This window comes from Littorina saxatilis, linkage group LG17, assembly GCF_037325665.1.
Source record: "Littorina saxatilis isolate snail1 linkage group LG17, US_GU_Lsax_2.0, whole genome shotgun sequence".
NCBI lineage: Eukaryota > Metazoa > Mollusca > Gastropoda > Littorinimorpha > Littorinidae > Littorina > Littorina saxatilis.
This window is the reverse complement of record NC_090261.1, coordinates 66394349-66406763: the sequence shown is the minus strand read 5'-3', so window position 1 is coordinate 66406763 and position 12415 is coordinate 66394349. Positions and strand designations below refer to the sequence as shown.

Below are 12415 nucleotides of genomic sequence, written 5' to 3'. Positions count from 1 at the left end.
ATCCAGTTTTATGGATGTTCGAATGTTGTGTGGAGTACACTTAATTTTCTGAAAATACGCAAATATACACCTCTGTTCATGAATCTTGTAAAGTGAGCATTGTTGTTGTGAGGGATGTACCCCAACTTGCTGGGAGAGCTGGTGGCAGAGTTCACACTGACAGACAACCCCGCCAACTCCACCACCTCCCAGCTGTATAGTTGTGTGTGTCAGTGGAATAATCATTGTAACACTGTTACAGGCATGTACCCCAACTTACTGGGAGAGCTGGTGGCAGAGTTCACACTGACAGACAACCCCGCCAACTCCACCACCTCCCAGCTGTATAGTTGTGTGTGTCAGTGGAATAATCATTGTAACACTGTTACAGGCATGTACCCCAACTTGCTGGGAGAGCTGGTGGCAGAGTTCACACTGACAGACAACCCCGCCAACTCCACCACCTCCCAGCTGTATAGTTGTGTGTGTCAGTGGAATAATCATTGTAACACTGTTACAGGCATGTACCCCAACTTGCTGGGAGAGCTGGTGGCAGAGTTCACACTGACGGACAACCCCGCCAACTCCACCACCTCCCAGCTGTATAGTTGTGTGTGTCAGTGGAATAATCATTGTAACACTGTTACAGGCATGTACCCCAACTTGCTGCGAGAGCTGGTGGCAGAGTTCACACTGACGGACAACCCCGCCAACACCACCACCTTCCAGCTGTATAGTTGTGTGTGTCAGTGGAATAATCATTGTAACACTGTTACAGGCATGTACCCCAACTTGCTGGGAGAGCTGGTGGCAGAGTTCACACTGACAGACAACCCCGCCAACACCACCACCTTCCAGCTGTATAGTTGTGTGTGTCAGTGGAATAATCATTGTAACACTGTTACAGGCATGTACCCCAACTTGCTGGGAGAGCTGGTGGCAGAGTTCACACTGACGGACAACCCCGCCAACACCACCACCTCCCAGGTGTATAGTTGTGTGTGTCAGTGGAATAATCATTGTAACACTGTTACAGGCATGTACCCCAACTTACTGGGAGAGCTGGTGGCAGAGTTCACGCTGACAGACAACCCCGCCAACACCACCACCTCCCAGGTGTATAGTTGTGTGTGTCAGTGGAATAATCATTGTAACACTGTTACAGGCATGTACCCCAACTTGCTGCGAGAGCTGGTGGCAGAGTTCACGCTGACAGACAACCCCGCCAACACCACCACCTTCCAGCTGTATAGTTGTGTGTGTCAGTGGAATAATCATTGTAACACTGTTACAGGCATGTACCCCAACTTGCTGGGAGAGCTGGTGGCAGAGTTCACACTGACAGACAACCCCGCCAACACCACCACCTTCCAGCTGTATAGTTGTGTGTGTCAGTGGAATAATCATTGTAACACTGTTACAGGCATGTACCCCAACTTGCTGGGAGAGCTGGTGGCAGAGTTCACACTGACAGACAACCCCGCCAACACCACCACCTTCCAGCTGTATAGTTGTGTGTGTCAGTGGAATAATCATTGTAACACTGTTACAGGCATGTACCCCAACTTGCTGCGAGAGCTGGTGGCAGAGTTCACACTGACAGACAACCCCGCCAACACCACCACCTCCCAGCTGCGCTCCATGTGTCACGTGGACGACAGCGTCATCCTGGGCTCATGGCTGCAGGAGACTGACCACAAGGCCATTGAAGATCAGGTAACTGATGGTCAGCAGCTGGGCAGGCTTGACCCGCATGAAGTAGCCCACATTGTCATTTTTTTTTTTTGAAAGTTAAAAATGGATCCATTTTTTGTGTTTTTGGTGGCACTGTTTTTAGGTAGAAAGTTCATAAGCATGAGTATTTTTCGAAATTCTGAAAATATACCCTTTTCCCTTCGTTTATAGTCAAAGTTAAAGATAATTACAAAATTGAAGTAATTACATTACTTTAATTGTCTATGTTCAGGGAGGAAATGATCCAAGGGAAAGTTATTGGGAACCATGGTGATGAGGCTGCTGATGTACGATGCAAAGAAGAGCTGTTGGAAATAATATAGCCTTTAAATGAGTGCTTCAGATAGACTCTACAGTGTCTGTGGAGATCAAGTCAAGATAGAGACGTTTGACTGCATAATGACTACACAGCCATAACAAATTATTACGAAAATTATTGTTCGGAAGGTGTAACACCAAAACGTCAAAATGGTGCAGTGATAATGATAATAATAAGAGTACAGTGATAATGATAATAATAAGAGTACAGTGATAATGATAATAATAAGAGTTTAATCACATATTCTTACTCCAATTCTTATGAATGCATTGACTTTAGTCCCACATGCTAGATGTCGAAAAAACCTCTCAAATTACCTGCCCTTAGTAGGGTGGTAACCAAGCTAAAAGCGACGCCATAGCCGTTGCTATGGCCTGACCTTGCTCGGTTACCCATAACACCCTGCGCACCACGTGAGCGCCAGCATCCGTAATGATCATTCTCGACTTTCGACAACACACGGTGGACGTGTCCGAATTTCGCTCTCACTTTTGGCCTTCACATGCCTGCTTGTCCGTGAGACTAGCCGGTTTCCTGTGGGTCTACCTGTCCGTCTACCTTTTGGTGAGATCTTTCCTGTTTATGTTTGGTTAAATGGTGTTAGCTTTGTGTTGAACATGCACGCAGAAGTTTTTTGTTCTGGGTGACTGTTTTTCGCCGGTCTTAAAATGGCCGACAACAAAGCTAAACTCGGCGCGAGACTGGAAGGTGGCAAAGCTCTTAGCCTGGTTTAGTAACTATTCCTAAGAGTAGCCTAAGAACTTTGATTTGCCTATTATGCGGGTCGTAGATCCGTCATATAGCACTTCTTTTTATGTTCCTATCCCTCCGAGGGTGGGTTCAGTTCTTTCACAGCTCGCTTCCCCTGTTGGGGTTAATCAGCCTTTAGGCTCCTTATAGACTTTTTGTTGGATCGTCGTCGGTGCGACTGATGGGGGGGGGGGGAGTAGCTGTGTGGCTATTCTTTCCCCTTTCTCTGTGTAAGAGGAATCAGTCAATGTCCTCCTTTTGGGGGGACTTAACGATGTTTTGTGTCTATATTCTCGGCTGTTTCAGGCGCGATCGGCGGTTCCCGCCCTCCCGTTTCGTCAGCTTCGCACTGTGGCCTTGTGCAAATGGCCTGTTCGGTTCAGCCCGTTTTTTGCCTCTGGTGGCTCTGGGCTGTTCTCGAGCACCCCTTCCTTTTAGGAGGGGGGGCCTGCTCCCTGCCTGCGTCTAACCACTCTGATTACCGCCGGTACTTCACAGTGTGTTACGCAGCCCCCCCGCCATTGGGGGGGGATAGGGGGGCGCTCCTGCGTCGCACCGTCGCCTGGTGCAAACGGCCAGCTCGGTTCAGTCCTTTCTGCCACTGGTAGGCTGGGTTGTTCGCGAGCACTCTCTCCGTAAGGAGAGGGGGTCTGCTTCCTCTCTTTCTCTTCCCGCTCAGCTTGCTTTTAGCACTGCTGCGGTGGGAAGTCAGCTCTCTCCCCTGGTGGGAGAGGGAGAGGGGGGGCATGGTAAGTCGCAGCCTGGCCTTGGCCATCCCTGTCCCATTGGGGGCGGGGGGCTGCTGCTTCCTCTCTTTTCTCTTCCCGCTCGGCTTGCTTTTAGCACTGCTGCGGTGGGAAGTCAGCTCTCTCCCCGGGTGGGAGAGGGAGAGAGGGGGCTCGGTAAGTCACGGTCTGGGCTTGTCCCACTCTGCCCTTTGCGGGCAGGGGGCTGTGTTAGCTTCCCACCCTTTCCCGCCCCCCGGGCGCGTTGGGGTGGCGGCTTTCCAGGCTACGTTACATACCCCTTCTCTGCTCCATTTGGGGCAGGGTGGGGGGGTGTCAGTGGCTCACTCTTTCCCGCCCACTGGGCAGGATCGGGTGGGGGCTGGAGCAGCGTTCCACCCTGTCCCTCCCTCTGGGTCGGACGGGGTGGGCGCTGTTGGACTGTCTTCACAGTCTGTGCCTCTATTGTCCTGGCCCGACAGTCGTCCTCCTCCCCTATCGGGTTGTGTGGTCGGTGGGCTATAGGACTACGGCAGGTGGACGGAGGGGGGTCGGCCGTTTTTCGGTTCGTCTCTCTCCGTCGCTCTTACTGCTGCGACGAGCCACCCCCCTCCTCATCTGGGGGTGGCTTGGCTCAGGCCTTGCTACACAGTGGGGGTGCTATGTACGGCTTTCCAGGCTACCTTACATGCTCCTTCTCTGCTCCGTTTGGGGCAGGTGGCTGTGTTAGCTGCCCGCGCTTGTCGCGGGTAGCGGTCGCGAAACAATGAGCTTGACTCTCTTTTGTTCTCGGCAGGGTGTCTCGCACAGTGGTCAGGGAACAATGAGCTTTGCTCCGTTTTGTTCTCTGCACGGGCTGTGCCGGCTGGCTACATGGTCAGGCGGAGACAGAACGTACCCTTTCTCTCCAGTCTCCCATTCTTTGTGTTCACAATGATCTGCAGGGACTCGGCTTTAGTATCGCCTGGCCGGTGGTCATTGTCCGTAGCCAGCATAGGTCACCCCCCCCCCTCCTAGGGGTGGGTGAGTGATAGGGCTACTTGACTTCGGCAGGTGGACGAGCGAGGATCGGCCGTTTACGGCCGTTTCTCTGTTTCAGTCCTTACCCCCTCTTGGGGTTACGGCTGTGCTGGACCGCCCCCCTCCCCACTTGGGGTGGGTTGTGGTCATACCAGGTAGTCTGGTTCTTAGCACTGGGATGCTTCTCTCGCACAGCGGGCGGGGTAAGACGCGCCGGGCCCGGCTTTGTCTTGCTTCTCCACTCTCTCTTCTTCTTGGCAGAGATCTGTGCCAGTTACCAACCCCTCTTCCCCCCACCTCTTGTTCAGGTGGGCGGTTTTGGGTTGGCAGTCAGAGACTGATCACGCTTTTCATCCACACTCTTGGCGGGTTATTGGCAGGAGATTTAGTGCGCGACCTCCCCTGCCTCCCCTCCTTTTGTGTTTTACACAACTGGTGGTTAGGTTCGGACTTCTTGTTTAAGGAGGGGGAGTGTATAGGGTTGCCTACTGATTGTAGGCTTCCCATACATAGAGCGGCTGCTGTTGCAGTTTACTTTGGCCCGGATAGGTTGGGGGTGTCTCTCTTCCTTCCTCTTCCGGGATGCCTTTGGGTTTTCACAGGCTTTCTCGCAATTTGTTTCATTTGCTGAGTCTGCGGTGATTGCCTGCCACATGCCACACTTTTTGGCTTGATCCGCACCTTAGGATAGTGGTCTTCAGCCTACACCTTTCCCGCTGCTTTTTACGCAGGGGACTGCTGGCTTCGGGGTTTCAGGCTGCTTCGTCCTCACTTTTAGTGCGGAAGAAGATAGCAGGGAATTTTCAGGCTCAGGGTCTGATCCGGACTTTTTTTTTATGGCCAGGGGTTAGTTTCTGGCTTCTCTTACAGACCACAGGGAACATGGAGTTTTCATGATATTACTCCTCCCTCTCCTCTCTGGAGGAGATAGGATGGCATGGTTTGGAGTTTTTTGCTGTGGCTGAGACTCTCTTCTGTGCTTTCTTATAGGCAATTTTATCCTCCCGGAACGCTCTTTTGGGTTAGGGAGGATGCCTTGGATAAGGCTTTAGCCAGGCTGCTGGCAGCTTGGGCTAGGGTCGTCACGGAGCGGAGTGGTTTCTCCGTGACGTTTTAGGCCCACACTGTTTTGGCTTGGTGTGATCTCCTTCCTTTACAAGGGGTTGATTTCATGCTGGTTGCAGGAAGCAAGGGTCAGGCTTTTTCGGGGGTTGTTGAAACCTACTCGATAGCTGGAATCTTTCCCTTCCTTCTTGGACCTCTGGCAGCGCATTTAGGCGCTCCCGGTTGCAAAGGGGTGTTTTGGTTCAGTGTCTCCTCCCTCTCTGCGGGAGGTGGGTCGGCATGGGCTAGAGCTTTCAGCTTTGGCTGAGATTTTCCTCGGTGCTCTCACATGAGCTTTCCTTCTGTGTTTCTGCACACAGGAAAGGGCTCGGTTTCTGGGGGTGTTGGTCTCTGGACTTTCTCGGGGGCTGGTTGAGCTTTTTCAAGGTCAATCAGCTTGTCAGCTGCACTTTCTTTTGGTGTTGAACCAGGTTTTTTGCCTGGTGCTCTCAGTAACCAGGCTAAATTCCGAGCTGTCCTTATCCCAGGTTTTTTACCTGGGCATGCTGTTCGACTTTGTCTCTTGGAAGGTTTATTCTTCACACAAGAGAATAGGGAGGCTTTAAGCTCTTTTCTCTGCCAGACTGGCACGAGAGCAGGCCTCTGCGGGGTCTTTAGACCCGATCTTCGGTCGGACGGTATCGATTGCTATGCTGGCCCTCTAGTCTTTCCTCAAGTTTTTTGGGGGGTTCGGCCTCACAGGTCTGGGACATGAGGGTCCTCCTCCAGAGTGGGTTCCTCCACGCGGGAAGGTGGCTGGAATCCTTTTGTATAGCTCAGGGGACTTTTTTCCCTAGCTTTGTTTCCCCCTGGACTTAGACCGCTTTATTGATGCGTTTTCGTCTAGATGGGTCCTGCACTGGCAATTGCAGTCTTGAGGCTGTGATGTAGACGCAAATCCTTGGGCTTCTCTTTTGCCTGAGGTTAGGAGCAGTAGCTCTTAGTCTGCTAGCCTTTCCTTTTTTGGCTATTTACAGGCATGTCCTGTTGCATTCGGGCAATTCTTCTGTTGCTTCTTATGTGAACTAGCTGGGGTGAGCAAGTTCTCACTCCCTGTCAGACAGAGTATAAGGGATTCTGATGGGGTTTTTACACTTAATCATTTTCTCAGGGGAATATCTCCCCGGCCAGCTCTGCGATCTGGCCGACTCGCTCAACAGGTCCTCTCAGGGCTGGCACAGGGGTTGGCCCGTCTGCTTACGGGTCTGGAGGCGTGCTGTTTGTGTTTTAAATCATGGGTGATGACTCTGATCTTTGGGCACGAAGCATATTTTTCCTCCACTTTATCTGTGTATGCTCCTTTTTTGGCCTCCTTGGCCAATTAGGGATTTAGAGCGGGGGTGCAACTCCTTAGCGCCCCTCTCTCAAGCCAGGTGGTTTTTCACCTCTGTTTCAGTTTTTGGCTTTGGGCAGCTGGGCCTCTTCTTTGGGGTTCCGGCGTCTCGGCTATCTCAGCTGTTTTGGAACAAATAGGCTTCTCTTCTGTTGCTCATGGCGTTCCTGTGGGCAGGATCAAAGGACCTTGTTTTACGAGGTTTAGAGGCTCCCCCTTGTTTAGCGCGTGGGACTTTGTTCTACTTACTCTGGGCCTCAGCCCTATAGGGCAGGGAGGCGCATGCGTTTTTGGTGTTTGCCGGAGGATGTAGCCTTAGGGCTTTTGGTTCCGTTTGTTCACGGTGTTTGGCCAGGTTTTGGGGTTTCAGAAACCTGGTCAATATCCTCTGGTGTTTGATTCCCTCCTCTTGGGAGGATTCTCGCTCCGGGAGATTCGGATTTTCTAACTGTCTGGTTAGACTTTTTAAATCCCTTTTTTGACGTTACTGTCTTTTGGAACTACGAGCTTTAGCTCAGGTTCTTATTTCTTTACAATGGAGCGAAAGAGACATCTTTTATTTGTCTCTCTCTAGGGGCTCTGCTACATTCATAGGACAGTCCTATGAGTGGTGCGTTTTGAACAGGGGGGGGGGGCGTTCTGTCCTCCCTCTATTCCTTTTCAGGCGTTCGGGAGTCCGGAGTCTGGTGTTCTTCTCTGGCTGGTGGTGTTCCTCTCGCCTATGCGAGGTTTGCCAACAGCTCGGGTACAGATTTTGTGCTTTTTTATTGCCGTGTTGCGTTCTGGTCGCCTAGGCGAAGCTTTGCAAACGGCTTACTGGAGATCAGATGATGTGTTCATCGGTTTCTATCCTTGGGATATCACCTGCACGCGGCTAGTTGGCTCCAGTTCATTGCTGGTTTTGGCTGCTGCAGGGCAGGTTCTTACAAGGACATAAGTAGGTTCCCTCCACCTTTAGGGGGAATCTGCATTCATAAGAATTGGAGTAAGAATATGTGATTAAATCGAAAATTTTTATTAAATTTTGATTTAATATAATATACTTACCCAATTCTTATAGTTAATACCCTCCCATCCGTCCCCGCTGGATTATGTCCTTGGGGTGTTTGTTTGATTAATAGTCTCGAATGATCATTACGGATGCTGGCGCTCACGTGGTGCGCAGGGTGTTATGGGTAACCGAGCAAGGTCAGGCCATAGCAACGGCTATGGCGTCGCTTTTAGCTTGGTTACCACCCTACTAAGGGCAGGTAATTTGAGAGGTTTTTTCGACATCTAGCATGTGGGACTAAAGTCAATGCATTCATAAGAATTGGGTAAGTATATTATATTAAATCAAAATTTAATAAAAATTTTCGATACAGTGATAATGATAATAATAAGAGTACAGTGATAATGATAATAATAAGAGTACAGTGATAATGATAATAATAAGAGTACAGTAAGAGTACAGTGATAATGATAATAATAAGAGTACAGTGATAATGATAATAATAAGAGTACAGTGATAATGATAATAATAAGAGTACAGTGATAATGATAATAATAAGAGTACAGTAAGAGTACAGTGATAATGATAATAATAAGAGTACAGTAAGAGTACAGTGATAATGATAATAATAAGAGTACAGTAAGAGTACAGTGATAATGATAATAATAAGAGTACAGTGATAATGATAATAATAAGAGTACAGTAAGAGTACAGTGATAATGATAATAATAAGAGTACAGTGATAATGATAATAATAAGAGTACAGTGATAATGATAATAATAAGAGTACAGTGATAATGATAATAATAAGAGTACAGTAAGAGTACAGTGATAATGATAATAATAAGAGTACAGTAAGAGTACAGTGATAATGATAATAATAAGAGTACAGTGATAATGATAATAATAAGAGTACAGTGATAATGATAATAATAAGAGTACAGTGGAACCCCCTGTTTTAGACCTTGCTTTTTCACATTTTCTGTTGATAACCTCTGTAAATGTACCCCCATTTTAAGACTCCTTCTAAGACTCCCTCCATTGTAAGACTCCCTCCATTTTAAGACTCCCTCCATTTTAAGACTCCCTCCATTTTAAGACTCCCTCCATTTTAAGACTCCTTCTAAGACTCCCTCCATTGTAAGACTCCCTCCATTTTAAGACTCCCTCCGTTTTAAGACTCCCTCCGTTTTAAGACTCCCTCCGTTTTAAGACTCCCTCCGTTTTAAGACTCCCTCCATTTTAAGACTCCCTCCATTTTAAGACTCCCTCCATTTTAAGACCAGATTTTCTCAGATTTTTGGAGGTCTTAAAAGGGGGGTTCCACTGTATTTATATGCTAAATCTTCCAAAGCATACTGGAAATGTGTTCCCTCACTACCTGTTAATTGCTTTTTTTGCGGGCTTAAGTTATATTACAAACTTTGAAAGTATTTGCTTACAGGAGATTTATTTTTGCAAAGAAAACTAAGAGAAACTCTTTTCTCTTTGTGAAAATTATTTTATTTTTATTTGAATTTAACATCTACCTAAATGTATATCCATTGGTTACTGATATGGCAATTCCAGTCGTAGACATATAAGAAAGAACGCAGAGACAAATAGAGACTTCTTTAATTTTCTAGAAGTGCACCAGTTTTATTTAAAACTTGCTGTTTGATATAATTGTGCTTCGTTAGCATGCCTTGTCAGGAAGTGGAAAGATGTTTGGAATGACTGTTGACCTCTTGAACTTTCATTGAGTACTGTTTCCTTTATTTCCAACAATCAAAATATTTTTTCTGCTCAAATTGTCTTGTTATTCTGATGCAAAGTCCTGAATGCTTTATTTATATCAAAACATGCCCTGTAGCTCACAGAGTCTATTTAGCAAGTGTACCGTTCATAAGCTTGCTGCCTATGCCAAGTTCTGTGCGACAATAACACTTCCATCAGTATTTTCTGATGTTCCACTTTATAATGTGAATGTTATGTCTCTGTTATTATATTCAGTTCATTAATTTTCCCCCTCGCATTTTAATTTGTTTCTGCTGGTTGACTTTTGTTGGACATGTTTTCAGTTGGTTTCAGTTAAAGTAACAGTTTTGCTTTGAATAAGTTCAGTCTCATTTCTTAGTCTCACAATATTGAAAGTTGGAAAGGGAGACAAACAAATGTAAAGCAAAAGGTACTGCATTTGATATAAGGTTGATTTTGATGAGTTTTTGTGTGGGACAAATGTCAAAGTGTTCTCACGATCTTTGGTGTTTGTGTCTGTAGCTTGAGCCTAATCGTAGAGTGGATAAGGAGAATGTAAGTACAGGACCCGGACAACGAATGCAACTGGATGTGACATGAATATTGTGGCTTCTTCCGTGCCTGAACTTTTTACTTTGCTCCTCAAAAGCAACAAAACAAAACTTTAACCCCCTTAGTCGTCTGCCTTTTGGAATTTGATGCCCTGTGTTCTGGCGAAGCCTCAAAGAGAAATCTGCGTTCAGCACTGAGGGGGTTAAAATGTTAGTAAAAAAAGTTTGAACTCTGATTTTTGCATGGATTTTTGAAATTAGCCTTTCTGTCCTCTGATTTGAAATTTTAATTAATTTGCATCGTATTAGTTTTGACGGAGAATTCCTGTGTGCTAACCTGATTTGGCTGGTCCTTGGTTTATTCTATCGACTGTATTTAGAAATGCTGTACAAAGAATCTCGTCCGGAAAAAAAGATTGGAGCAGTTACCAGAGAATATTGCGCAGAAAAAGCATGATTTTGTTGTGTAAAAAATTATGAAGTTAGAGAGATAATACGACACGTGGTAGGCTTGGAGATGAGACTGATCGCTGACCCTTAGTGTAGTGGAGGCATGCTGAATTAAAGATACAATCTTTCCCGTATGAACTTTCATGTGTAACACCACAGATTTGTTCAGCTTGTACACAGGGTAAAGCATTCTTCAGCGTTCACACATAGCAAACATCTGCTACCAGTGCAGAGTGGGAATTCTTTGTTTTATTTTTTGAGTAATTCTGGGTGGCCGAGTGGTAACGCACTTGCGCTCGGAAGCGAGAGGTTGCGTGTTCAGGCCTGGGTCAGGCCGCAATTTTCTCCCCCCTTTCCTAACCTAGGTGGTGGGTTCAAGTGCTAGTCTTTCGGATGAGACGAAAAACCGAGGTCCCTTCGTGTACACTACATTGGGGTGTGCACGTTAAAGATCCCACGATTGACAAAAGGGTCTTTCCTGGCAAAATTGTATAGGCATAGATAAAAATGTCCACCAAATACCCGTGTGACTTGGAATAAAGTGTAAAAAAATTCCATCTCACACGGCATTAAGTCTCAGGGCTTGGAAACATGAATACACGCATGCAGGAAAAAAAAAATGGGTAGCGCCGTATACTGTATGGCAGCTCGCTTTCCCCAGGGAGAAAGCAGCCCGAATTTCTGTGAGGTTACCCTCATGGACTATATAAAATCTTATCCTTATCCTCCTCCTTATCCTTATCCTCCAATCTTGTAAATTAATTCAGCAAAGAAATTCCCATACTGCACAGAATGTAGCCACGCTGTTCATAATGTGTCCAAGTGTCCAACCCAAAATGAATAGCGTGGCTAAATTCTGTGAATGAGTCAAAGTCAAAGAATTACTATTTTCCTGTGTGAAAAACTGCATGGACAGATTTGTTGGGGTGAACTTGATCGTGTATGTGGGAAAGACCGTACCTTTAAAAGAAGACATTTGACTTGAATGACATGCATGCCCAATGACTGCATTCTCTCAGCATGCCCATCGTTTGAAGTTTTGCTGTCCTCAATGAGCATGTTTTACTGTGTTGGTGTCCAACACAAACTCTTATTTGAGTGCTGTAGAGCTGATGTGAGCTGATGTGTACTAAAAACGAATATAAACAGACATTTACAGAACCTCACAAACAAAACAGCATCAAGGGAACTGAAAATCAGAAAGCACATGTGAATATGTACGAACTAAGTGCCAGTGTGAACTTACATATTAGTAAAGGAAGTAAGTGTAATTCGTCATACTTCAAGATTAACTGTAGGCAGTTTTGCAGATCCTTTTGTATAGATTGGTGTGCCTTTTGAAAAAGGTAGATTTGTATCTCCTGGTAAATGTACATGTATGTCCATCGTGAATTTGTTTGTGCTGATCAAATATGGCCAAAGCTGTTCTTTATTTATTGTATTTGCAAGGCACTCTATCGTATTCACACACCAACACAGACACACAGGGAGGCTGTGACACAGAGACACAAAGACACAGAAACTAAGACACAGCCAAATATAGACACGTGAATACACAAACAGATACATTCGCAAACATTTACACACAGACACACACACAGACACATAGAAACAGACAATTTATACAGAGAGACACAGGCTTGGACACACAGATGCACAGAAGACACACTGACACACACACACGTACATGGACACATAAACACTGACACACACATGTACGCA

The 12415-nt window shown here is 46.4% G+C and overlaps 1 protein-coding gene across 3 annotated transcripts in view; it reads left to right on the top strand.

The window, feature by feature from the left end:
- LOC138952221 (HEAT repeat-containing protein 5B-like) overlaps positions 1-12415 on the top strand; it is a gene marked incomplete in the record, with an annotated part of 117059 nt that overhangs the window by 66289 nt on the left and 38355 nt on the right. For 2 of the 3 annotated variants that reach the window (XM_070323826.1, XM_070323824.1), the window contains 1 exon segment: positions 1532-1695. In XM_070323826.1, coding sequence (XP_070179927.1) covers positions 1532-1695 — 164 coding nt within the window. 3 annotated transcript variants of the gene reach the window in all.